We start from the raw sequence: 26,538 nt of genomic DNA, 5'->3' as shown, positions 1-26,538 counted from the left end.
ACTGATGTCCTGTGTCTGGTTATTATATTACAGGAGGGGCCGACTCTGGTGTCCTGTGTCTGGTTATTATATTACAGGAGGGGCCGACTCTGGCGTCCTGTGTCTGGTTATTATATTACAGGAGGGGCCGACTCTGGTGTCCTGTGTCTGGTTATTATATTACAGGAGGGGCCGATTCTGGTGTCCTGTGTCTGGTTATTATATTACAGGAGGGGCCGACTGTGGCGTCCTGTGTCTGGTAATTATATTACAGGAGGGGCCGACTCTGGCGTCCTGTGTCTGGTAATTATATTACAGGAGGGGCTGTCTCTGGTGTCCTGTATCTGGTGATTATATTACAGGAGGGGCCGTCTCTGGCATCCTGTGTCTGGTAATTATATTAGAGGAGGGGCTGTCTCTGGCGTCCTGTGTCTGGTAATTATATTACAGGAGGGGCTGTCTCTGATGTCCTGTATCTGGTTATTATATTACAGGAGGGGCCGACTCTGGTGTCTTGTATCTGGTTATTATATTATAGGAGGGGCCGACTCTGGTGTCCTGTATCTGGTTATTATATTACAGGAGGGGCCGACTCTGGTGTCCTGTGTCTGGTTATTATATTACAGGAGGGGCTGTCTCTGGTGTCCTGTGTCTGGTTATTACAGGAGGGGCCGACTCTGGTGTCCTGTGTCTGGTTATTATAGGAGGGGCCGACTCTGGCGTCCTGTATCTGGTTATTATATTACAGGAGGGGCTGTCTCTGGTGTCCTGTGTCTGGTTATTATATTACAGGAGGGGCTGTCTCTGGTGTCCTGTGTCTGGTTATTACAGGAGGGGCCGACTCTGGTGTCCTGTGTCTGGTTATTATAGGAGGGGCCGACTCTGGCGTCCTGTATCTGGTTATTATATTATTGGAGGGGCCGACTGTGGTGTCCTGTGTCTGGTTATTATATTACTGGAGGGGCCGACTCTGGCGTCCTGTGTCTGGTTATTATATTACTGGTGGGTCCGACTCTGGCGTCCTGTGTCTGGTTATATTACAGGAGGGGCCAACTCTGGCGACCTGTGTCTGGTTATTATAGGAGGGGCTGACTCTGGTGTCCTGTATCTGGTTATTATAGGAGGGGCCGACTGATGTCCTGTGTCTGGTTATTATATTACAGGAGGGGCCGACTCTGGTGTCCTATGTCTGGTTATTATATTACAGGAGGGGCCGACTCTGGTGTCCTGTGTCTGGTTATTATATTATAGGAGGGGCCGACTCTGGCGTCCTGTATCTGGTTATTATATTATAGGAGCGGCCGACTGATGTCCTGTGTCTGGTTATTATATTACAGGAGGGGCCGACTCTGGTGTCCTGTGTCTGGTTATTATATTACAGAAGGGGCCGACTCTGGTGTCCTGTGTCTGGTTATTATATTACAAGAGGGGCCGACTCTGGTGTCTTGTGTCTGGTTATTATATTATAGGAGGGGCCGACTCTGGCGTCCTGTGTCTGGTTATTATAGGAGGGGCCGACTCTGGTGTCCTGTGTCTGGTTATTATAGGAGGGGCCGACTCTGGTGTCCTGTATCTGGTTATTATATTATAGGAGGGGCTGACTCTGGCGACCTGTGTCTGGTTATTATAGGAGGGGCCGACTCTGGTGTCCTGTATCTGGTTATTATATTATAGGAGGGGCCGACTCTGGCGTCCTGTGTCTGGTTATTATATTATAGGAGGGGCCGACTCTGGTGTCCTATGTCTGGTTATTATATTACAGGAGGGGCCGACTCTGGTGTCCTGTGTCTGGTTATTATATTATAGGAGGGGCCGACTCTGGCGTCCTGTATCTGGTTATTATATTATAGGAGGGGCCCACTCTGGTGTCCTGTGTCTGGTTATTATATTACAGGAGGGGCTGACTCTGGTGTCCTGTGTGTGGTTATTATATTATAGGAGGGGCAGACTCTGGCGTCCTGTGTCTGGTTATTATATTACAGGAGGGGCCGACTCTGGCGTCCTGTGTCTGGTTAGTATATTACAGGAGAGGCTGTGTCTGGTTATTATATTACAGGAGGGGCCAACTCTGGTGTCCTATGTCTTGTTATTACAGGAGGGGCCGACTCTGGTGTCCTGTATCTGGTTATTATGTTATAGGAGGGGCCGACTCTGGTGTCCTGTGTCTGCTTATTATATTACAGAAGGGTCCGACTCTGGTGTCCTGTGTCTGGTTATTATATTACAAGAGGGGCCGACTCTGGTGTCTTGTGTCTGGTTATTATATTATAGGAGGGGCCGACTCTGGCGTCCTGTATCTGGTTATTATATTATAGGAGGGGCCCACTCTAGTGTCCTGTGTCTGGTTATTATATTACAGGAGGGGCTGACTCTGGTGTCCTGTGTCTGGTTATTATATTATAGGAGGGGCCGACTCTGGCATCCTGTGTCTGGTTATTATATTACAGGAGGGGCCGACTCTGGTGTCCTGTGTCTGGTTATTATATTACAGGAGAGGCTGACTCTGGCATCCTGTGTATGGTTATTATATTACTGGAGGGGCCGACTCTGGCGTCCTGTGTCTGGTTATTATATTACAGGAGGGGCCGACTCTGTTGTCCTGTGTCTGGTTATTATATTACAGGAGGGGCCGACTCTGGTGTCCTGTGTCTGGTTATTATATTACAGGAGGGGCCGACTCTGGTGTCCTGTGTCTGGTTATTATATTACAGGAGGGGCCGACTCTGGTGTCCTGTGTCTGGTTATTATATTACAGAAGGGTCCGACTCTGGTGTCCTGTGTCTGGTTATTATATTACAAGAGGGGCCGACTCTGGTGTCTTGTGTCTGGTTATTATATTATAGGAGGGGCCGACTCTGGCGTCCTGTTTCTGGTTATTATATTATAGGAGGGGCCCACTCTAGTGTCCTGTGTCTGGTTATTAAATTACAGGAGGGGCTGACTCTGGTGTCCTGTGTCTGGTTATTATATTATAGGAGGGGCCGACTCTGGCATCCTGTGTCTGGTTATTATATTACAGGAGGGGCCGACTCTGGTGTCCTGTGTCTGGTTATTATATTACAGGAGAGGCTGACACTGGCATCCTGTGTATGGTTATTATATTACTGGAGGGGCCGACTCTGGCGTCCTGTGTCTGGTTATTATATTACAGGAGGGGCCGACTCTGGTGTCCTGTGTCTGGTTATTATATTACAGGAGGGGCCGACTCTGGTGTCCTGTGTCTGGTTATTATATTACAGGAGGGGCCGACTGTGGCGTCCTGTGTCTGGTAATTATATTACAGGAGGGGCTGACTCTGGCGTCCTGTGTCTGGTTATTATATTACAGGAGGTGCTGTCTCTGGTGTCCTGTGTCTGGTTATTACAGGAGGGGCCGACTCTGGTGTCCTGTATCTGGTTATTATATTATAGGAGGGGCCGACTCTGGCGACCTGTGTCTGGTTATTATAGGAGGGGCCGACTCTGGTGTCCTGTATCTGTTTATTATATTATAGGAGGGGCCGACTGGTGTCCTGTGTCTGGTTATTATATTACAGGAGGGACTGACTCTGGTGTCCTGTGTATGGTTATTATATTACTGGAGGGGCCGACTCTGGTGTCCTGTGTCTGGTTATTATATTACAGAAGGGGGCGACTCTGGTGTCCTGTGTCTGGTTATTATATTACAAGAGGGGCCGACTCTGGTGTCTTGTGTCTGGTTATTATATTATAGGAGGGGCCGACTCTGGCGTCCTGTATCTGGTTATTATATTATAGGAGGGGCCCACTCTAGTGTCCTGTGTCTGGTTATTATATTACAGGAGGGGCTTACTCTGGTGTCCTGTGTCTGGTTATTATATTATAGGAGGGGCCGACTCTGGCATCCTGTGTCTGGTTATTATATTACAGGAGGGGCCGACTCTGGTGTCCTGTGTCTGGTTATTATATTACAGAAGGGGCCGACTCTGGTGTCCTGTGTCTGGTTATTATATTACAAGAGGGGCCGACTCTGGTGTCTTGTGTCTGGTTATTATATTATAGGAGGGGCTGACTCTGGCATCCTGTATCTGGTTATTATATTATAGGAGGGGCCCACTCTGGTGTCCTGTGTCTGGTTATTATATTACAGGAGGCGCTGACTCTGGTGTCCTGTGTCTGGTTATTATATCATAGGAGGGGCCGACTCTGGCGTCCTGTGTCTGGTTATTATATTACAGGAGGGGCCGACTGATGTCCTGTGTCTGGTTATTATATTACAGGAGGGGCTGACTCTGGCGTCCTGTGTCTGGTTATATTACAGGAGGGGCCGACTCTGGTGTCCTATATCTGGTTATTATATTACAGGTGGGGCCGACTCTGGCGACTTGTATCTGGTTATTATATTACAGGAGGGGCCTACTCTGGCGTCTTGTATCTGGTTGTTATATTGCAGGAGGGGCTGTCTCTGGTGTCCTGTGTCTGGTTACTACATTACAGGAGGGGCCGACGCTGGCATCCTGTATCTGGTTATTATATTACGGGAGGGGTCGACTCTGGCATACTGTATCTGGTTATTATATTACAGGAGGGGCTGTCTCTGGCGTCCTGTATCTGGTTATTACATTACAGGAGGGGCCGACTCTGGCATCCTGTGTCTGGTTATTATATTACAGGAAGGGCTGACTCTGGCGTCCTGTGTCTGGTTATTATATTACAGGAGGGGCCGACTCTGGCGTCCTGTATCTGGTTATTATATTACGGGAGGGGTCGACTCTGGCATACTGTATCTGGTTATTATATTACAGGAGGGGCTGTCTCTGGCGTCCTGTATCTGGTTATTACATAACAGGAGAGGCCGACGCTGGCATCCTGTATCTGGTTATTATATTACGGGAGGGGTCGACTCTGGTGTCCTGCGTCTGGTTATTATATTACAGGAGGGGTGGACTTTGGTGTCCTGTATCTGGTTATTATATTACAGGAGGGGCCGACTCTGGCGTCTTGCATCTGGTTATTATATTACGGGGCCGACTCTGGCGTCTTGTATCTGGTTGTTATATTGCAGGAGGGGCTGTCTCTGGCGTCCTGTGTCTGGTTATTATATTACAGGAGGGGCCAACTCTGGTGTCCTGTGTCTGGTTATTACATTACAGGAGGGGCCGACTCTGGCATCCTGTGTCTGGTTATTATATTACAGGAAGGGCTGACTCTCACGTCCTGTATCTGGTTATTATATTACGGGAGGGGTCGACTCTGGCATACTGTATTTGGTTATTATATTACAGGAGGGGCTGTTTCTGGCGTCCTGTATCTGGTTATTATATTACAGGAGGGGTCGACTCTGGTGTCCTGTGTCTGGTTATTATATTACAGTAGGGGTGGACTCTGGTGTCCTGTGTCTGGTTATTATATTACGGGAGGGGTCGACTCTGGCATGCTGTATCTGGTTATTACATTACAGGAGGGGCCGACTCTGGCATCCTGTTTCTGGTTATTATATTACGGGAGGGGTCGACTCTGGCATACTGTATCTGGTTATTATATTACAGGAGGGGTCGACTCTGGCATACTGTTTCTGGTTATTATATTACGGGAGGGGTCGACTGGCATCCTGTATTTGGTTATTATATTACGGGAGGGGTCGACTCTGGCATACTGTATCTGGTTATTATATTACAGGAAGGGCCGACTCTGGTGTCCTGTTTCTGGTTATTATATTACAGGAGGGGCCGACTCTGGCGTCCTGTATCTGGTTATTATATTACAGGAGGGGTCGACTCTGGTGTCCTGTGTCTGGTTATTATATTACAGGAGGGGTGGACTCTGGTGTCCTGTGTCTGATTATTATATTACAGGAGGGGCTGTCTCTGGCGTCCTGTGTCTGGTTATTATATTACGGGAGGGGCCGACTCTGGCGTCCTGTGTCTGGTTATTATATTACGGGAGGGGCTGTCTCTGGCGTCCTGTGTCTGGTTATTATATTACGGGAGGGGCTGTCTCTGGCGTCCTGTGTCTGGTTATTATATTACGGGAGGGGCCAACTCTGGCGTCCTGTGTCTGGTTATTATATTACGGGAGGGGTCAACTCTGGCATACTGTATCTGGTTATTATATTACAGGAGGGGCTGTCTCTGGTGTCCTGTATCTGGTTATTACATTACAGGAGGGGCCGACTCTGGCATCCTGTGTCTGGTTATTATATAACAGGAAGGGCTGACTCTGGCGTCCTGTATCTGGTTATTATATTACGGGAGGGGTCGACTCTGGCATACTGTATCTGGTAATTATATTACAGGAGGGACTGTCTCTGGCATCCTGTATCTGGTTATTACATTACAGGAGGGGCCGATGCTGGCATCCTGTATCTGGTTATTATATTACAGGAGGGGTCGACTTTGGCATCCTGTATCTGGTTATTATATTACGGGAGGGGTCGACTCTGGTGTCCTGTGTCTGGTTATTATATTACAGGAGGCGTCGATTCTGGCATCCTGTGTCTGGTTATTACATTACAGGAGGGTCCGACTGATGTCCTGTGTCTGGTTATTATATTACAGGAGAGGCTGACTCTGGTATCCTGTATCTGGTTATTACACCACAGTAGGGGTGGACTCTGGTGTTCTGTGTCTGGTTATTATATTACATGAGGGGCTGTCTCTGGCATTCTGTATCTGGTTATTATAGTACGGGAGGGGCTGACTCTGGCGTCCTGTATCTGGTTATTACATTACAGGAGGGGCCGACTCTGGCATCCTGTTTCTGGTTATTATATTACGGGAGGGGTCGACTCTGGCATACTGTATCTGGTTATTATATTACAGGAGGGGCCGACTCTGGCGTCCTGTTTCTGGTTATTATATTACGGGAGGGGCCGACTCTGGCATACTGTATCTGGTTATTATATTACGGGAGGGGTCGACTGGCATCCAGTATTTGGTTATTATATTACGGGAGGGGTCGACTCTGGCATACTGTATCTGGTTATTATATTATAGGAAGGGCCGACTCTGGTGTCCTGTTTCTGGTTATTATATTACAGGAGGGGCCACCTCTGGCGTCCTTTATCTGGTTATATATATTAGCTGAAGAGCGCAGGGCACAGAACCAAACTGTGGTTAGTTATAGCAAATTATAATTATTATATTGCACATTAAAACATTTCACATCATATACTCAACACTACAGATTTGCAACACAAATTAACTAAATGATTACCCAAATATTGATAGTGTTTTATTTTCAACTCATTCAAGAGCCTTTTGGTAAACAGCATTTTTGGTTTTTCCTTCCGGTGCAAAGATGATCAGATTTCCCACATCATCCCGTCAGCCAGAACCACCGGACTACTATGCCTAATATCCCACATCATTCCGTCAGCCAGAGCCACCGGACAACCCCTATTATCCCACATCCCGTCAGAGCCACCGGATTACTACCCCTAATATCCCACATCATCCCCTCAGCCAGAGCCACCTGACTACAACCCCTAATATCCCACATCATTCAGTCAGCCAGAGCCACCAGATTACTACCCCTAATATCCCACATCATCCCGCCAGAACCACCAGATTACTACCCCTAATATCCCACATCATCCCGTCAGCCAGAGCCACCGGACTACTACCCCTAATATCCCAATCAGCCAGAGCCACCGGACTACTACCCCTAATATCCCAATCAGCCAGAGCCACCGGACTACTACCCCTAATATCTCAATCATAACAATTGAAATAGTGGGCACCACAGAATATACTAAAATTAGTGACCCATAGAGTCGGGACCTGACTCATGCCATGACGACTTCCCCTGACGATGCTGCTTTGGGCAGCTACACTCGTTGGGAAGAGCCGCTCTGGGAATCTCCACAAGGTAGCTATGATCATATGCATTGGCTATTTATCTTAGGGACCTCTGTTGTGAATTTGCTTTTTGCTCCCTCTAGTGGTTACTAGTTTTTTGACTCTGGTTTTTCTGTCATTCCTTTTATCCGCACCTGGGTCGTTAGTTAGGGGTGTTGCTATATAAGCTCCCTGGACCTTCAGTTCAATGCCTGGCAACGTAGTTATCAGAGCTAGTCTGCTGTGCTCTTGTCTACTGATCCTGGTTCCAGTTATATCAGCTAAGTCTGCCTTTTGCTTTTTGCTATTTGTTTTGGTTTTGTATTTTTGTCCAGCTTGTTCCAAAACTATATCCTGACCTTTGCTGGAAGCTCTAGGGGAGCTGGTGTTCTCCCCCCGGACCGTTAGACGGTTCGGGGGTTCTTGAATTTCCAGTGTGGATTTTGATAGGGTTTTTGTTGACCATATAAGTTACCTTTCTTTATTCTGCTATCAGTAAGCGGGCCTCTCTGTGCTAAACCTGGTTCATTTCTGTGTTTGTCATTTCCTCTTACCTCACCGTCATTATTTGTGGGGGGCTTCTATCCAGCTTTGGGGTCCCCTTCTCTGGAGGCAAGAAAGGTCTTTGTTTTCCTCTACTAGGGGTAGCTAGATTCTCCGGCTGGCGCGTGTCATCTAGAATCAACGTAGGAATGATCCCCGGCTACTTCTAGTGTTGGCGTTAGGAGTAGATATATGGTCAACCCAGTTACCACTGCCCTATGAGCTGGTTTTTTGTATTCTGCAGACTTCCACGTTCCTCTGAGACCCTCGCCATTGGGGTCATAACAGACCTCATGAGGTACATATGTCTTAAAGAAGTATAATATAGTGAGACTACCATTGATATTCAGATGGCGACTTGCTATATAAACATTTATATACATTTTAATTATTAATATATATGGGATCTATTGTGATCTGGTAATTTTGGCACCACTTTCTTTGTGAGTTCCTGTACTTGTATTTTTGCTATAATTGATAATTATTACCTACTGGAGTGTTGTATTTTTAAATATACATGGTTGATAGTATTTCACTATTAAGGAGATATCTCAAGATTTTCACCAGTCTGCTCACCATTGTTGTGCATGCCGCTCTACACATGGTTTTAATTGTAATTGTCTGGCATTTTTGTATCAATAAAGCCTTTTTTCATGTATGGTATATGCTGTGTGTGCACTATTTTTGCGCTCTTTCTTCTACAATATCCCAATCATCCCATCAGCCAGAGCCCCCGGACTACTACCCCTACTATCCCATATCATCCCGTCAGTCAGAACCACCAGATTACTACCCCTAATATCCCACATTATCCCGTCAGCCAGAGCCACCGGACTACTACCCCTAATATCCCAATCATCCCATCAGCCAGAGCCACCAGACTACAACCCCTAATATCCCACATCATCCAGTCAGCCAGAGCCACCAGAGTACTTCCCCTAATATCCCACATCATCCCGTCAGAGCCACCGGATTACTACCCCTAATATCCCACATCATCCCATCAGCCAGAGCCACTAGACTACTACCCCTAATATCCCAATCATCCCATCAGCCAGAGCCACCGGAGTACTTCCCCAATATCCCACATCATCCCGTCAGAGCCACCGGATTACTACCCTTAATATTCCAATCATCCCATCAGCCAGAGCCACCGGACTACAACCCCTATTATCCCACATCATCCAGTCAGCCAGAGCCACCGGAGTACTTCCCTTAATATCCGTCATCATCTCGTCAGAGCCACCGGATTACTACCCCTAATATCCCACATCATCCCGTCATCCAGAGCCACTGGACTACTACCCCTAATATAGAGGGTGATCTGTGTCGGCACGGTAATAAATTGTGTTATTTCCAGCTTTACAGAAGGACAATAAGACCATAGAAATGATAAGAATAATAGGCCTCAGTTACCACAACTGTCTACAAGGAAAACTGTTGCTCATAGCAACCACTTACAGTTCAGTTTTCATCTTTCCCTTTCTGATCTCGGACGGGATAGTACGTCCGAGGTCGGATCCCCTGCTTTCATTCAGACTCCAGCGGTGAGCCCGCATCAAAGCCGGGACATGTCAGCTGTTTTGAACAGCTGACATGTGCCCGCAATAGAGGCGGGTGAAATCACGATTCACCCGCCGCTATTAACTACGGTTTTTAAATGCCACTGTCAAACGCTGACAGCGGCATTTAACTAGTGCATCCGGCCGGAAATGCACTCACCGAGATGCGTCGGCATAACAACCAGAGGTGAAGACCTCTATGGTTGTTGATGCCGGATTGCTGTGAGCGCTACCTGTGGTCGGCGCTCATAGCAATGCAACAATTCTACTACATAGGAGCGATCTGAGCTTCGCTCATATATAGCAGAGGCGATCGAGTTGTGCCAGCTTCTAGCCTCCCATGGAGGCTATTGAAGCATGGCAAAAGTTTAAAAAAAAAATGTTTTAAAAAATATGAAAAAAATAAAATATAAAAGTTTAAATCACCCCCCCTTTCACCCCATTCAAAATAAAACAAAAAAAAATCAAATATACACATATTTGGTATCGCCAAGTTCAGAATCGCCTGATCTATCAATAAAAAAAGAATTAACCTGATCACTAAACGACATAGCGAAAAAATAATTGGAAACGCCAGAATTAAGTTTCTTTGGTTGCCGCGACATTGCATTAAAATACAATAACGGGTGATCAAAAGAACGCATCTGCACCAAAATAATATCATTAAAAACGTATGCTCGGCACGCAAAAAATAAGCCCTCACCCGACCCCAGATCACGAAAAATGGAGACTCTACGGGTATCAGAAAATGGTGCAATTTTTTTTCCCCGTTTTCTAGTACATGACATGCTAAAACCAATGATGTCGTTCAAAAGTACAGCTCGTCCCGCAAAAAATAAGCCCTCACATGGCCATATTGATGGAAAAATAAAAAAGTTATGGCTGTGGGAAGGAGGGGAGCGAAAAACGAAAACACAAAACCGAAAAAAGCTGGGGACATGTAGGGGTTAAACAGTTCTGGTGAAATGAAAGATGCTTAGTGATTGGTTGGGGCTATGTGGAGTGGGCGTGGCTGATATACACACACACACACACACTCTCTCGTTTTTATATATATATTAGCTGAAGAACCCGGCGTTGCCTGGGCATAGTAAATATCTGTGGTTAGTTATAGCACCTCACTTCTCTCATTTTCCTATCACGCCTCTCATTTTCCCCCTCACTTCTCTCATTTTCTCCCTTACACCTCTCATTTTCCCCCTCACTCCTCTTATTCCCCCCCTCACTCCTCTCATTCCCCACTAACACTTGCCATTTCGACCTCACATCTGTCATTTTCCGATCACTTCACTGTTTTCCCTCACTCTCATTTTGCACTCACACCTTTTCATTTTCACCTCACACCTCTCATTTTCACCTCACACCTCTCATTTTCACCTCACACCTCTCATTTTCACCTCAGTATATACATGTTTGTCATATCCCTTATATATAGTATACACCTGTATGTCATCTCCTGTATATAGTATATCATCTCCTCCTGTATATAGTATATACCGGTTTGTCATCTCCCCTGTGTATAGTATATACCTGTATGTCATCTCCTCCTGTAGATAGTATATATCTGTGTGTCATCTGCTCCTGTATATAGTATATACCTGTAAGTCATCTGCTCTTGTATATAGTATATACCTGTGTGTCATCTGCTCCTGTATATAGTATATATCTGTGTGTCATCTACTGTATATAGTATGTATCTATGTCATCTCCTCCTGTATTAGACCTCGTTCACACGTTATTTGTTCAGTATTTTTACCTCAGTATTTGTAAGCTAAATTGGCAGCCTGATAAATCCCCAGCCAACAGGAAGCCCTCCCCCTGGCAGTATATATTAGCTCACACATACACATAATAGGTCATGTGACTGACAGCTGCCATATTTCCTATATGGTACATTTGTTGCTCTTGTAGTTTGTCTGCTTATTAATCAGATTTTTATTTTTGAAGGATAATACCAGACTTGTGTGTGTTTTAGGGCGAGTTTCATATATCAAGTTGTGTGTGTTGAGTTGCATGTGGCTACATGCATGTAGCGACTTTTGTGAGATGAGTTTTGTGTGGCGACATGCGTGTAGCAACTTTTTGTGTGTCGAGTTGCATGTGACAAGTTAGTGTAGCAAGTTGTGTGCAGCAAGTTTTGCGCATGGCAAGTTTTATGTGTGGTGCGTTTTGAGTATGTGCAAGTTTTGTGTGAGGCAACTTTTGCATTTGTTGCAACTTTTGTGCATGTGGCAATTTTTCCACGTGTGGCGAGTTTTCCATGAGGTGAGTTTTGCACGTGTGGCGAGTTTTGCATGTGGCGAGTTTTGCATGTGGCGAATTTTGCGCGTGGCGAGTTTTGAGTGGCGACATTTGTGTTTCGACTTTTATGTGGCGAGGTTGATGCATGTGTGGTGAAATGTGTGCTGAGGGTGGTATATGTGTTCAAGCACGTGGTAGTGTGTGGCGCATTTTGTGTGTGTGTTCATATCCCCGTGGTGGTGTGGTGATTATCCCATGTTGGGGCCCCACCTTAGCAACTGTACAGTATATACTCTTTGGCGCCATCGCTCTCATTCTTTAAGTCCCCCTTGTTCACATCTGGCAGCTGTCAATTTGCCTCCAACACTTTTCCTTTCACGTTTTCCCCATTATGTAGATAGGGGTAAAATTGTTTGGTGAATTGGAATGCGCGGGGTTAAAATTTCGCCTCACAACATAGCCTATGACGCTCTCGGGGTCCAGACGTGTGACTGTGCAAAATTTTGTGGCTGTAGCTGCAACGGTGCAGTTGCCAATCCCGGACGCACGCTGGCACGCACGCACGCACGCACGCACGCACACACACACACACACACACACACACACACACACACTATATAGCGTTCACGTGCTTCGTATTTACCTTACAATGTTACTAATTACAATAATTATCTCTCTTAATGATTATAACTTTTTTCCCAGAGGAAATCTTTGTCACTTGGCATTAAATCTAGACTGTAAAGACTTCTGCTCAGTGACGTGAATGATGAACGAGGATAAGGATTCTATGACTGAGAGAATACTAATAAATCTCACCCTGGAGATCATCTGCCTGTTGACTGGAGAGGTGAGGCATTTTAAGAACTATGGCCCAATTCATCAAATCTTTCACACTAGAGTTCCAGCATAAAAGCTTTGAAAAGTCACAAATTTTATGTTCAACTTGAGTTGACATTTTCATGCCAGTTTCTCCCTACGCCGACAAAATGGGCAGAACTGGGGTGGGACGGGGGCGGGATGCAACAGCTCGTCTAACTCATGATGAGCTGTGGCGAGCCCTACTCCAGAAATCTCACTTCAGTCATCTCATCATATATTAGCAGCATCTGACTCCAGTGCACCCCCTCATCAAGACCGGTGAAAATATTGAAAAAAAAAAAAAAAAGGCAGGATGAGTCCAAATTATAAAAAAGCTTGTCTTTATTCCAAATTCGTATAAAATAGTGACATGGCACCCATGTGTGCAGCTACGAGTTTCAAGCACGAGCTGTGTTATTTGTCAAAACTTTGTGAAAATATTACTTGCGCTCTTGATGAACCGGCCAAAAAAAAAAAATTGAATACTAAGGGGACCAGTAGAAATAGAATAATGGCAAAATCCTGGACACTCTTGATCTGGGAGCAAGTCCCCTTTAAGGCTGTGTGCACACGTCGCGTTTTTTTTGCGGTTTTTCGCTATAAAAACCGCGAAAAAAACGCTCACATTAAGCATCCTATTTAATAGAATGCAATCCGCATTTTTTGTGCACATTTTTTTTTCCTGAGCGGAAACGCATTCCAGAAAAAAACGCAGCATGTTCATTAATTTGCGGAATCGCGGGGATTCCGCACACATAGGAATGCATTGATCCGCTTACTTCCCACATGAGGCTGTGCACACCATGCGGGAAGTAAGCGGATCATGTGCGGATGGTACCCAGGGTGGAGGAGAGGAGACTTTCCTCCACGGACTGGGCACCATATAATTGTTAAAAAAAAAGAATTAAAATAAAAAATAGTGATATACTCACTTTCTGATGGCCCCCAGAGTCCTCCCGCCTCTCAGCGGTGCATGCGGCTGCTTCCGTTCCCATGGATGCTTTGTGTGAAGGACCTGTGAAGGTGAGAATAACCATTTTTTTATTTTTTTTTTATTATTTTTAACATATCTTTTTACTATTGATGCTGCATAGGCAGCATCAATAGTAAAAAGTTGGTCACACTTGTCAAACACTATGCTTGACAAGTGTGACCAACCTGTCAATCAGTTTTCCAAGCGATGCTACAGATCGCTTGGAAAACGCTAGCATTCTGCAAGCTAATTATGCTTGCAAAACGCTAGTGTTTAGTAGGAATATGCTTGCCAATTCCACATGCGATATACCCGCGGCAGGAGTTGCAGAATTGCCGTGGAAATTTCCGCGGCAATTCTGCGATGTGTGCACTTAGCCTTACACTTTCCTGCAAAAGTTCATTCATGTCCTAGGAAAATGTCCTTATATGTGGAAGGGGTGCAGCAGCTGGCTCCCTTCACACTCAGCGGTTAATATTAACCTTTTAAATGCTGCCGCTAACCATTGTGGTTGTTGCCCTTTTAAAAGCCGTTGTCAATCTCTGTCAGCTGCATTTAAATGAAATGCGCACCACCCCCTGCATGTGCACACATGGCTCTCTTCAGCCCACGCAAAGCAATGGTTGGGGAACAATGGGTTAATATGACAACCAGGGATCTGCTGAGTTCCATGGGAGACTGAGATTTTCACTCTATACTGCAATACCATAGTATATACAACCCCTGGCAAAAAATTATGTAATCACCGGCCTTGGAGGATGTTGATTCAGTTGTTTAAGGAGGATGTTGATTCAGTTGTTTAATTTTGTAGAAAAAAAAGCAGATCACAGACATGGTACAAAACTAAAGTCATTTCAAATGGCAACTTTCTGGCTTTAAGAAACACTAAAAGAAATCAAGAATAAAAAAATGTGGTAGTCAGTAATGGATGTTTTTTTTTATCCAAGCATAGGGAAAAATTATGGAATCATGAAAACAAAAAAACTCTACAAAACATCACTAGTATTTTGTTGTACCACCTCTGGCTTTTATAACAGCTTGCAGTCTCTGAGGCATGGACTTAAAGGGAACCTGTCACCCCCCCCCCCCCCCCCCCCCCGGCATTTTTAACCAAAAGAGCCACCTTGTGCAGCACTAATGCTGCATTCTGTCAAGGTGGCTCTTTTATTCTGGGTCTCTTCCAACGCTGCAATATTCGTTTTTTTAATTTGCTCACCATACATGTAGTCTGTCCGGGGGTCGTTTCTTTTCCCCCCCGGACACAAACGCCTCCCAGCCATCCCTCATTAGTGCTGCACAAGGTGGCTCTTTTAGTTGAAAAATGCCAGGAGGGGGTGACAGGCTCCCTTTAATGAGTGTCAAACAGTACTCTTCATCAATCTGGCTCCAACTTTCTCTGCTGTTGCGAGATCAGATTTGCAGGTTGCAGCCTTCAGCCTTCCAGCGTTGTTCTGTGCGGCTGTTCCAAACGCCGGCAAGGATACCTGTATATTCCGGCAATGCTGAAAGGCGGGGGACCTGGGGAGCGTCTGACAAGCGCAGTGCGCATGCCCAGTAATGCCAGCCCCGCACTGTGCATAATGCATAACACAGTGCGGGGAGGGGATTCAGTAACAGGGTGGCCGCACTGCCCGCACAGGCGCAGAACGGAACCCGGCACCAGCGCTAGGATGGCAAATGCTCTATGCGCCTGCGCAAGGCAGAAGAGCAGAGCGCAGGCGCCGGATTTCACACAATAACAGCGCTGAGGGGGCGGCGAAAATCAACACAAGAGATGACTGACGGCAGTTGGGCGCTTCTAAGAGGAGGCTTCAGACCCGCCTCCAGGTACAAAGAGAGGTATTTCAGCAAAATTATAAATATATTTATTGTGGGAATAACAGAAACAAAAACTAAAAGAGCCACCTTGTTAGACTGCAGCATTACTGATGCACAAGGTGGCTCTTTTAGTTTATAACGCCTGGAAGGGGTGACAGTGGCCCTTTAATGATGGCTTTCGTTTAGCTTTTCTGTATGTAAATCACATTTCCTTTAGGCGGTTTCTTACAGTTCGGTCACAGACGTTGACTCCAGTTTCCACGCATTCGTTCCTCATTTGTTTTGTTGTGCATTTCCTGTTTTGGAGACATATTGCTTTAAGTTTCCTGTCTTGACACTTTGATGTCTTCCTTGGTCTACCAGTATGTTTGCCTTTAACAACCTTCCCATGTTGTTTGTATTTGGTCCAGATTTTAGACACAGGTGATTTTGAACAACCAACATTTTTTCAACATTGCGTGATGATGTACCCTCTTTTAAGAGTTTGATAATCCTCTCCTTTGTTTCAATTGACATCTGTCATGTTGGAGCCATGATTCATGTCAGTCCACTTGGTGCAACAGCTCTCCAAGGTGTGATCACTCCTTTTTAGATGCAGACTAATGAGCAGATCTAATTTGATGCAGGTGTTATTTTTGGGTATGAAAATTTAGAGGGTGATTCCATAATTTTTTCCTCAAAATTGAGTGATTCCATAATTTTTTCCCTATGCTTGGTTACAAAAAGTAACCATTACTGACTGCCACATTTTTGTCCTTGATTTCTTTTAGTGTTTCTTAAAGCCAGAAAGTTGTCATTTGAAATGACTTTAGTTTTGTGCTATGTCTGAATTTTTGCCAGGGGTTGTAGTATAAGTGATCAAACCAACACAAGCTTATGTATGCTAAGGTGGCTACAAATTAATGTAAAAATCCCCTCCCTTTCCCCCCCTCCTTTAAAAATAAAGGGAAAAAAATTAACACATTTGATATTGCTGCATTGGTAAAAGTCTGATCAATTAAAGTATGGAATTAATTAACCCAACAATAAATGCCATAAAAGGAAAAAAGAATCGCCGTAATTGCATATTTTGGTCAACTCTCCTGTTTTCTTTAAAAAAAAATGTAATAAGATATAAAAGCACTGTATGTACATGAAATTGGTATCAATAACAGCATCAGATTACTGCACACAATACAAGCGCTCACTCATCCCCAACAACAGAAAAATAAAAAAATTTACAGGTCTCAGAAAATAACGACACAGACCAAACTATTTTTTTTTTTTTATAATATTCTGAATATTTTTATTGTCACTGAAATAGGAAAAAACTATACATGTTTGTCATCTCTGTAATCGGGCTGACCTGGATAATTCTGTCTTCAGATCATTTTTACCACACAATGAACACCAACAAAACAAAAAAAGCAATGGTGGAATTACATTTTTTTTTTCACCATGTCATCACACTTGGAATTTCCCTCGCGTTTCAGTACATTATATGGTAAAATCACTGGTGGCATTCAAAACTACAACTTGCCCCACAAAGAAGTGTATGTGTGTGTGTGTATATGTGTATATATATATATATATATATTAGATGGTGGCCCGATTCTAACATATCGGGTATTCCGCAATATGTAGGTAGTATATAGCACAGGCTACGTACTATATTGCACAGTGACGTAGTATATCACACTACCGACGTAGTATACATGTATTACATAGCTACGTAGTATATAACAGAGCTACGTAGTATGTAACACAGCCACGTAGTATATAACATAGCCACATAGTATATTGGTCAGCCACGTAGTATATAGCAGAGCCACGTAGTATATAACATAGCCACATAGTATATTGTAGAGGCACGTAGTATATTGCACAGCCACGGAGTATATAACACAGTCATGTAGTGTATTGCACAGCTACGTAGGTATTGCACAGCTATGTAGTATATTGGTCAGCGACGTAGTATATAGCAGAGCCATGTAGTATATAACATAGCCACGTAGTATATTGCATAGCTACATAGTATATTGCATAGCTACGTAGTATATTGCACAGCCACGTAGTATATAACAGAGCCACGTAGTATATTGCACAGTCGACGTAGTATATAACACAGAGCACGTAGTATATTGGACAGTCACGTTGTATATTGCACAGTCACGTTGTATATTACCCAGCTACATAGTATATAGCACAGAGATGTAGTATATAACAGAGCCCACGCAATATGTAACACAGCCCACATAGTATATAGCAATGTGGGCACTATATGCGTGGTTAAAAAAGACTTAAAATAAAAAATAAACATATACTCACCTTCCGAAGGCCCCTTGAAGTCCTGGCGCCTGTGTGCGGTGCATGCGGCAGCTTCCGGTCCCAGGGTTGGTATGAGCGCAGGACCTGTGATGACGTCGTGGTCACATGACCGTGATGTCATGGCAGGTCCTTCTCGCATAGCATCCTTGGCACCGGAACCTGCTCCTTGCACTGCCGAGGACAGCCGCGACGTTGGAAGGTGAGAATAACCTTTTTATTTTTATTATTATTATTTGTAACATTAGATCTTTTTACTATTGATGCTGCATACGCAGCATCAATAGTAAAAAGTTGGTCACACAGGGTTAATGCTTTAACGGAGTGCGTTACACCGCCGTCCGTTAACGCTGGCATTAACCCTGTGAGCGCTCAGCGCTGACTGCAGGGCAGTAAAGCAGCGGCCATTTCGCTGCCAGACTATGACACGACCAATCAGCGACTTAGATGTCCGTGACAGACAGAGGCCGCGACCAATGAATATCCGTGACAGACAGACAGACAGAAAGACGGAAGTGACCCTTAGACAATTAAATAGTAGATTGTCATGATTCTCAATGGCGAGAGAACATAGCCCAGCATATATGAGAACTAGCTCTTGGAAGATGGAAACTATACTGACCATGAACTAAACCTGCCGCACAACTAGAAGTGGCCGGGTAGCATGCCTACGTTTTTTTATCCCTAGATGCCCAGCGCCAGCCGGAGAACTACCTAATCCTAGCAGAGGAAAAGACAGTCCTGGCTCACCTCTAGAGAAATTTTCCCAAAAGGCAGACAGAGGCCCCCACATATATTGGCGGTGATTTAAGATGAAATGACAAACGTAGTATGAAAATAGGTTTAGCAAAATCGAGGTCCGCTTACTAGATAGCATGAAGACAGAAAGGGCACTTTCATGGTCAGCAGAAAACCCTATCAAAACACCATCCAGAAATTACTTTAAGACTCTAGCATTAACTCATAACACCAGAGTGGCAATTTCCGCTCACAAGAGCTTTCCAGACACAGTAACGAAACAGCAGCTGTGAACAGGAACAAAATGCAAAAACACACAAGGACAAAAGTCCAACTTAGCTGGGAGTTGTCTAGTAGCAGGAACATGCACAGAAAGGCTACTGATTACATTGTTGACCGGCATGAAACTGACAGAGGAGCAAGGTTATATAGCGACTCCCACATCCTGATAGGAGCAGGTGAACAGAGGGGATGATGCACACAAGTTAAATTCCACAAGTGGCCACAGGGGGAGCCCAGAATCCAATTTCACAACAGTACCCCCCCCTCAAGGAGGGGGCACCGAACCCTCACCAGAACCACCAGGGCGATCAGGATGAGCCCTATGAAAGGCACGGACAAGATCGGAGGCATGAACATCAGAGGCAGTGACCCAAGAATTATCCTCCTGACCGTATCCCTTCCATTTGACCAGATACTGGAGTTTCCGTCTGGAAACACGAGAGTCCAAGATCTTTTCCACAACGTACTCCAACTCACCCTCAACCAACACCGGAGCAGGAGGCTCAACGGAAGGCACAGCTGGTACCTCATACCTGCGCAACAATGACCGATGAAAAACATTATGAATAGAAAAGGATGCAGGGAGGTCCAAACGGAAGGACACAGGGTTAAGAATCTCCAATATCTTGTACGGGCCGATGAACCGAGGCTTAAACTTAGGAGAAGAAACCCTCATAGGGACAAAACGAGAAGACAACCACACCAAGTCCCCAACACAAAGCCGAGGACCAACACGACGACGGCGGTTGGCAAAAAGCTGAGTCTTCTCCTGGGACAACTTCAAATTGTCCACCACCTGCCCCCAAATCTGATGCAACCTCTCCACCACAGCATCCACTCCAGGACAATCCGAAGACTCCACTTGACCAGAGGAAAATCGAGGATGAAACCCCGAATTACAGAAAAACGGGGACACCAAGGTGGCAGAGCTGGCCCGATTATTGAGGGCGAACTCCGCCAAAGGCAAAAAAGCAACCCAATCATCCTGATCCGCAGACACAAAACACCTCAAATATGTCTCCAAGGTCTGATTAGTCCGCTCGGTCTGGCCATTAGTCTGAGGATGGAAAGCAGACGAAAAAGACAAATCTATGCCCATCCTAGCACAGAATGCCCGCCAAAATCTAGACACGAATTGGGTCCCTCTGTCAGAAACGATATTCTCCGGAATACCATGCAAACGAACAACATTTTGAAAAAACAGAGGAACCAACTCGGAAGAAGAAGGCAACTTAGGCAAGGGAACCAGATGGACCATCTTAGAGAAACGGTCACACACCACCCAGATGACAGACATCTTCTGAGAAACAGGCAGATCCGAAATAAAATCCATCGAGATGTGCGTCCAAGGCCTCTTCGGGATAGGCAAGGGTAACAACAATCCACTAGCCCGAGAACAACAAGGCTTGGCCCGAGCACAAACGTCACAAGACTGCACAAAGCCTCGCACATCTCGTGACAGGGAAGGCCACCAGAAGGACCTTGCCACCAAATCCCTGGTACCAAAGATTCCAGGATGACCTGCCAACGCAGAAGAATGAACCTCAGAGATGACTCTACTGGTCCAATCATCAGGAACAAACAGTCTACCAGGTGGGCAACGATCAGGTCTATCCGCCTGAAACTCCTGCAAGGCCCGCCGCAGGTCTGGAGAAACGGCAGACAATATCACTCCATCTTTAAGGATACCTGTGGGCTCAGAATTACCAGGGGAGTCAGGCTCAAAACTCCTAGAAAGGGCATCCGCCTTAACATTCTTAGAACCCGGTAGGTAAGACACCACAAAATTAAACCGAGAGAAAAACAACGACCAGCGCGCTTGTCTAGGATTCAGGCGCCTGGCAGACTCAAGGTAAATTAAATTTTTGTGGTCAGTCAATACCACCACCTGATGTCTGGCCCCCTCAAGCCAGTGACGCCACTCCTCAAAAGCCCACTTCATGGCCAAAAGCTCCCGATTCCCAATATCATAATTCCGCTCGGCGGGCGAAAATTTACGGGAAAAAAAAGCACAAGGTCTCATCACGGAGCAGTCGGAACTTCTCTGCGACAACACCGCCCCAGCTCCGATTTCAGAAGCGTCGACCTCAACCTGAAAAGGAAGAGCAACATCAGGCTGACGCAACACTGGGGCGGAAGAAAAGTGGCGCTTGAGCTCCCGAAAGGCCTCCACAGCATCAGGGGACCAATCAGCAACATCAGCACCCTTCTTAGTCAAATCAGTCAATGGTTTTACAACATCAGAAAAACCAGCAATAAATCGACGATAAAAGTTAGCAAAGCCCAAAAATTTCTGAAGACTCTTAAGAGAAGAGGGTTGCGTCCAATCACCAATAGCCTGAACCTTGACAGGATCCATCTCGATGGAAGAGGGGGAAAAAATGTATCCCAAGAAGGAAATCTTCTGAACCCCAAAAACACACTTAGAACCCTTCACACACAAGGAATTTGACCGCAAAACCTGAAAAACCCTCCTGACCTGCTGGACATGAGAGTCCCAGTCATCCGAAAAAATCAGAATATCATCCAGATACACAATCATAAATTTATCCAAATAATCGCGGAAAATGTCATGCATAAAGGACTGGAAGACTGAAGGGGCATTTGAAAGACCAAAAGGCATCACCAAATACTCAAAATGGCCCTCGGGCGTATTAAATGCGGTTTTCCACTCATCCCCCTGCTTGATTCGCACCAAATTATACGCCCCACGGAGATCAATCTTAGAGAACCACTTGGCCCCCTTTATACGAGCAAACAAATCAGTAAGCAGTGGTAACGGATATTGATATTTAACAGTGATTTTATTCAAAAGTCGATAATCAATACACGGCCTCAAAGAGCCGTCTTTCTTAGACACAAAGAAAAAACCGGCTCCTAAGGGAGATGACGAAGGACGAATATGTCCCTTTTCCAAGGACTCCTTTATATATTCTCGCATAGCAGCGTGTTCAGGCACAGACAGATTAAATAAACGACCCTTAGGGTATTTACTACCCGGGATCAAGTCTATGGCACAATCGCACTCCCGGTGCGGAGGTAGTGAACCAACCTTGGGTTCTTCAAAAACGTCACGAAAGTCAGACAAGAATTCAGGACTCTCAGAGGGAATAGATGATGAAATGGAAACCAAAGGTACGTCCCCATGAGTTCCTTTACATCCCCAGCTTAACACAGACATAGCTCTCCAGTCGAGGACTGGGTTATGAGATTGCAGCCATGGCAATCCCAGCACCAAAACATCATGTAGATTATACAGCACCAGAAAGCGAATAACCTCCTGGTGATCCGGATTAACACGCATAGTCACTTGTGTCCAGTATTGTGGTTTATTACTAGCCAATGGGGTGGAGTCAATCCCTTTCAGAGGTATCGGAGCCTCCAATGGCTCCAAATCATACCCACAGCGTTTGGCAAAGGACCAATCCATAAGACTCAAAGCAGCGCCAGAGTCGACATAGGCGTCCGCGGTAATAGATGACAAAGAACAAATCAGGGTCACAGATAGAATAAACTTAGACTGTAAAGTGCTAATTGAAACAGACTTGTCAGGCTTCTTAGTACGCTTAAAGCATGCTGATATAACATGAGTTGAATCACCACAATAGAAGCACAACCCATTTTTTCGTCTAAAATTCTGCCGCTCGCTTCTGGACAGAATTCTATCACATTGCATATTTTCTGGCGTTTTCTCAGTAGACACCGCCAAATGGTGCACAGGTTTGCGCTCCCGCAGACGCCTATCGATCTGAATAGCCATCGTCATGGACTCATTCAGACTCGCAGGCACAGGGAACCCCACCATAACATCCTTAATGGCATCAGAGAGACCTCTGAAAATCGCCGCCAGGGCGCACTCATTCCACTGAGTAAGCACAGACCATTTGCGGAATTTTTGGCAGTATATTTCAGCTTCATCTTGCCCCTGAGACAAGGACATCAAGGCCTTTTCCGCCTGAAGCTCTAAATGAGGTTCCTCATAAAGCAACCCCAAGGCCAGAAAAAACGCATCCACATTGAGCAACGCAGGATCCCCTGGTGCCAATGCAAAAGCCCAGTCTTGAGGGTCGCCCCGGAGCAAGGAAATTACAATCCTGACCTGCTGTGCAGGGTCTCCGGCAGAGCGAGACTTCAGGGACAAAAACAATTTGCAATTATTTTTAAAATTTTGAAAGTGAGATCTATTCCCCGAGAAGAATTCAGGCAAAGGAATTCTAGGCTCAGACATAGGTGCATGAACAACAAAATCTTGCAAATTTTGTACCTTTGTGGCGAGATTATTCAAACCTGTAGCTACACTCTGAAGATCCATTTGAAACAGGTGAACACAGAGCCATTCAAGGATTAGAAGGAGAGGAAGAGAGGAAGGCTGCAGTATAGGCAGACTAGCAAGTGATTCAATTAAGAGCACACTCAGAACTAGAGGGAAAAAAAAAAAAAAAAAAAATTGTAGCAGACTTCTTTTTTCTCTCCTTTCTCAGCCAGTAATTTAACCCTTTTTTTGGCCGGTCAAACTGTCATGATTCTCAATGGCGAGAGAACATAGCCCAGCATATATGAGAACTAGCTCTTGGAAGATGGAAACTATACTGACCATGAACTAAACCTGCCGCACAACTAGAAGTGGCCGGGTAGCATGCCTACGTTTTTTTATCCCTAGATGCCCAGTGCCAGCCGGAGAACTACCTAATCCTAGCAGAGGAAAAGACAGTCCTGGCTCACCTCTAGAGAAATTTTCCCAAAAGGCAGACAGAGGCCCCCACATATATTGGCGGTGATTTAAGATGAAATGACAAACGTAGTATGAAAATAGGTTTAGCAAAATCGAGGTCCGCTTACTAGATAGCATGAAGACAGAAAGGGCACTTTCATGGTCAGCAGAAAACCCTATCAAAACACCATCCAGAAATTACTTTAAGACTCTAGCATTAACTCATAACACCAGAGTGGCAATTTCCGCTCACAAGAGCTTTCCAGACACAGTAACGAAACAGCAGCTGTGAACAGGAACAAAATGCAAAAACACACAAGGACAAAAGTCCAACTTAGCTGGGAGTTGTCTAGTAGCAGGAACATGCACAGAAAGGCTACTGATTACATTGTTGACCGGCATGAAACTGACAGAGGAGCAAGGTTATATAGCGACTCCCACATCCTGATAGGAGCAGGTGAACAGAGGGGATGATGCACACAAGTTAAATTCCACAAGTGGCCACAGGGGGAGCCCAGAATCCAATTTCACAACAGTAGATATATATATGCTCGGGTGATCTCCTAGTATTTTATATTATGTTATATAATAGAATATGTCAACAAAAAAATAAAAAAGTTATTGCTTTTGCAAGAAGGCAAGGGAAAAAACGGAAGCACACCGGATTAAGGACCAAATGAATTTTTGCTCCTTTCTTCCAAGAGCAATAACTTTTTCGTATGATGGCTTCCTTTTTGCGAGATAAGTTGTAGTTTTGAGTGACGCCATTCATGTTCATGCTTCATTGAAGCATTTTAACCCATTCATGACCTTTGATGCATAGGTACGTCAAAGGCCGTGCCCTGCCTTTCTTGTGGGCTCCCCGCACATAACAGTTGATCTGACCAGCTGTCATTTGACTCTAACAGGCATGGGTGTGGCTTTTGTGTGGCACCGTATCAAAAGCTTTAGAAAAGTCCATATACACTACATCCACTGGGTTCCCTTGGTCCAATTCGGAACTCACCTCTTCATAGAAGCTGATCAAATTAGTCTGACAGGAACGGTCCCTAGTAAACCCGTGCTGATACTGGGTCATGAGGTTATTCCTCTTCAGATACTCCAGTATAACATCCCTTAGAATGCCCTCCAGGATTTTACCCACAGTAGAGGTTACGCTTACTGGCCTATACTTTCCGAGTTCAGTTTTTGTCCCTTTTTGAATATTGGCACCACATTTGCTATATGCCAATCCTGTGGTACAGACCCTGTTATTATGGACTCTTTAAAGATTACAAATAATGGTCTATCAATGACTGTACTTAGTTCCTGCAGTACTCGGGGGTGTATCCCATCCGGGCACAGAGATTTGTCAATTTTAGTGATTTTTAGACGCCGCTGTACTTCCTGCTGGGTTAAACAGGTGACACTTAATGGGGAATTTTTATTATCACTGATCATATTGTCTGCCATGGGATTTTCTTGTGTAATTACTGATGAAAAAAAGTCATTTAGCATATTGGCTTTTACCTCATCCTCATCCACCATTTCACCCAGACTATTTTTAAGGAGGCAAACACTATCATTTTTTAGTTTCTTACTATTTACGTAGTTAAAGAATATTTTGGGATTATTTTTACTCTCTCTGGCAATGAGTCTCTCTGCCTCAATCTTTGCTGCCTTGATTTGCTTTTTACAGAACTTAATTTTCTGTATTTATTTAATGCCTCATCACTACCTACTTCCTTTAATTCTCTAAATGCTTTCTTTTTGTCCCTTATTGCGCCCCTTACAGCTCTATTTAGCCATATTGGTTTCCTCCTATTTCTAGTATGTTTATTCCCATACGGTATATACTGTGCACAGGTCCTATCCAGGATGCTAATAAACGTCTCCCATTTTCTTTGTGTATTTTTATGTCTCAGGATATCGTCCCAGTTAATTGCACCAAGATCGTCTATCATCCGTTAGAAATTTGCCCTCCTGAAGTTTAGTGTCCTTGTAACCCCTGTACTACACATCTTATTAACCCCTTAATTCCATATGACGTACTATCCCGTCGAGGTGACCTGGGACTTAATTACCAGTGACTGGATAGTACGTCATATGCGATCGGCCGCGGTCACGGGGGGAGCGCAGCCGATCGCGGCCGAGTGTCAGCTGACTATCGCAGCTGACATCCGGCACTATGTGCCAGGAGCGGTCACGGACCGCCCCCAGCACATTAACCCCCGGCACACTGCGATCAAACATGATCGCAGTGTTCCGGCGGCATAGGGAAGCATCGCGCAGGGAGGGGGCTCCCTGTCTGCTTCCCTGAGACCCTCGGAGCAACGCGATGTGATCGCGTTGCTCCGAGGGTCTCCTACCTCCTTCTCCCTGCAGGCCCCGGATCCAAAATGGCCGCGGGGCTGCATCCGGGTCCTGCAAGGAGGTGGCTTACCAAGTGCCTGCTCAGAGCAAGCGCTGGTAAGCCTGCAGCCCTGCATGTCAGATCGCTGGTCTAACACAGTGCTGTGCAAAGTGTCAGATCAGCGATCTGTCACTATAACATGATGCCCCCCCCCACCCGGGGGGGCATGTGTAAAAAAAAAAAAAAAAAATTCCTAAATAAAGAAAAAAATATGTATGTATTGTTCCCATAAATACATTTATTTATCTAAATAATAAAAAAAACAATAAAAGTACACATATTTAGTATCGCCGAGTCCGTAACGACCCCACCTATAAAACTCCCGCTAGTTAACCCCTTCAG

General features: G+C 45.1%; 1 protein-coding gene across 1 annotated transcript in view; it reads left to right on the top strand.

The window, feature by feature from the left end:
• ADAT3 (adenosine deaminase tRNA specific 3) overlaps nucleotides 1-26,538 on the top strand; it is a 227,467-nt gene that overhangs the window by 17,434 nt on the left and 183,495 nt on the right. Inside the window, exon 2 of the mRNA XM_077250852.1 lies at nucleotides 12,823-12,967. Within this exon, the coding sequence (XP_077106967.1) occupies nucleotides 12,884-12,967 (84 nt within the window). The 5' untranslated portion in view covers nucleotides 12,823-12,883. The remainder of the gene's footprint in view (nucleotides 1-12,822; nucleotides 12,968-26,538) is intronic.

The sequence above is a fragment of the Ranitomeya variabilis genome, chromosome 4, assembly GCF_051348905.1.
Source record: "Ranitomeya variabilis isolate aRanVar5 chromosome 4, aRanVar5.hap1, whole genome shotgun sequence".
Classification (NCBI taxonomy): Eukaryota; Metazoa; Chordata; class Amphibia; order Anura; family Dendrobatidae; genus Ranitomeya; species Ranitomeya variabilis.
This window is presented reverse-complemented; position numbering and strand designations above follow the sequence as displayed.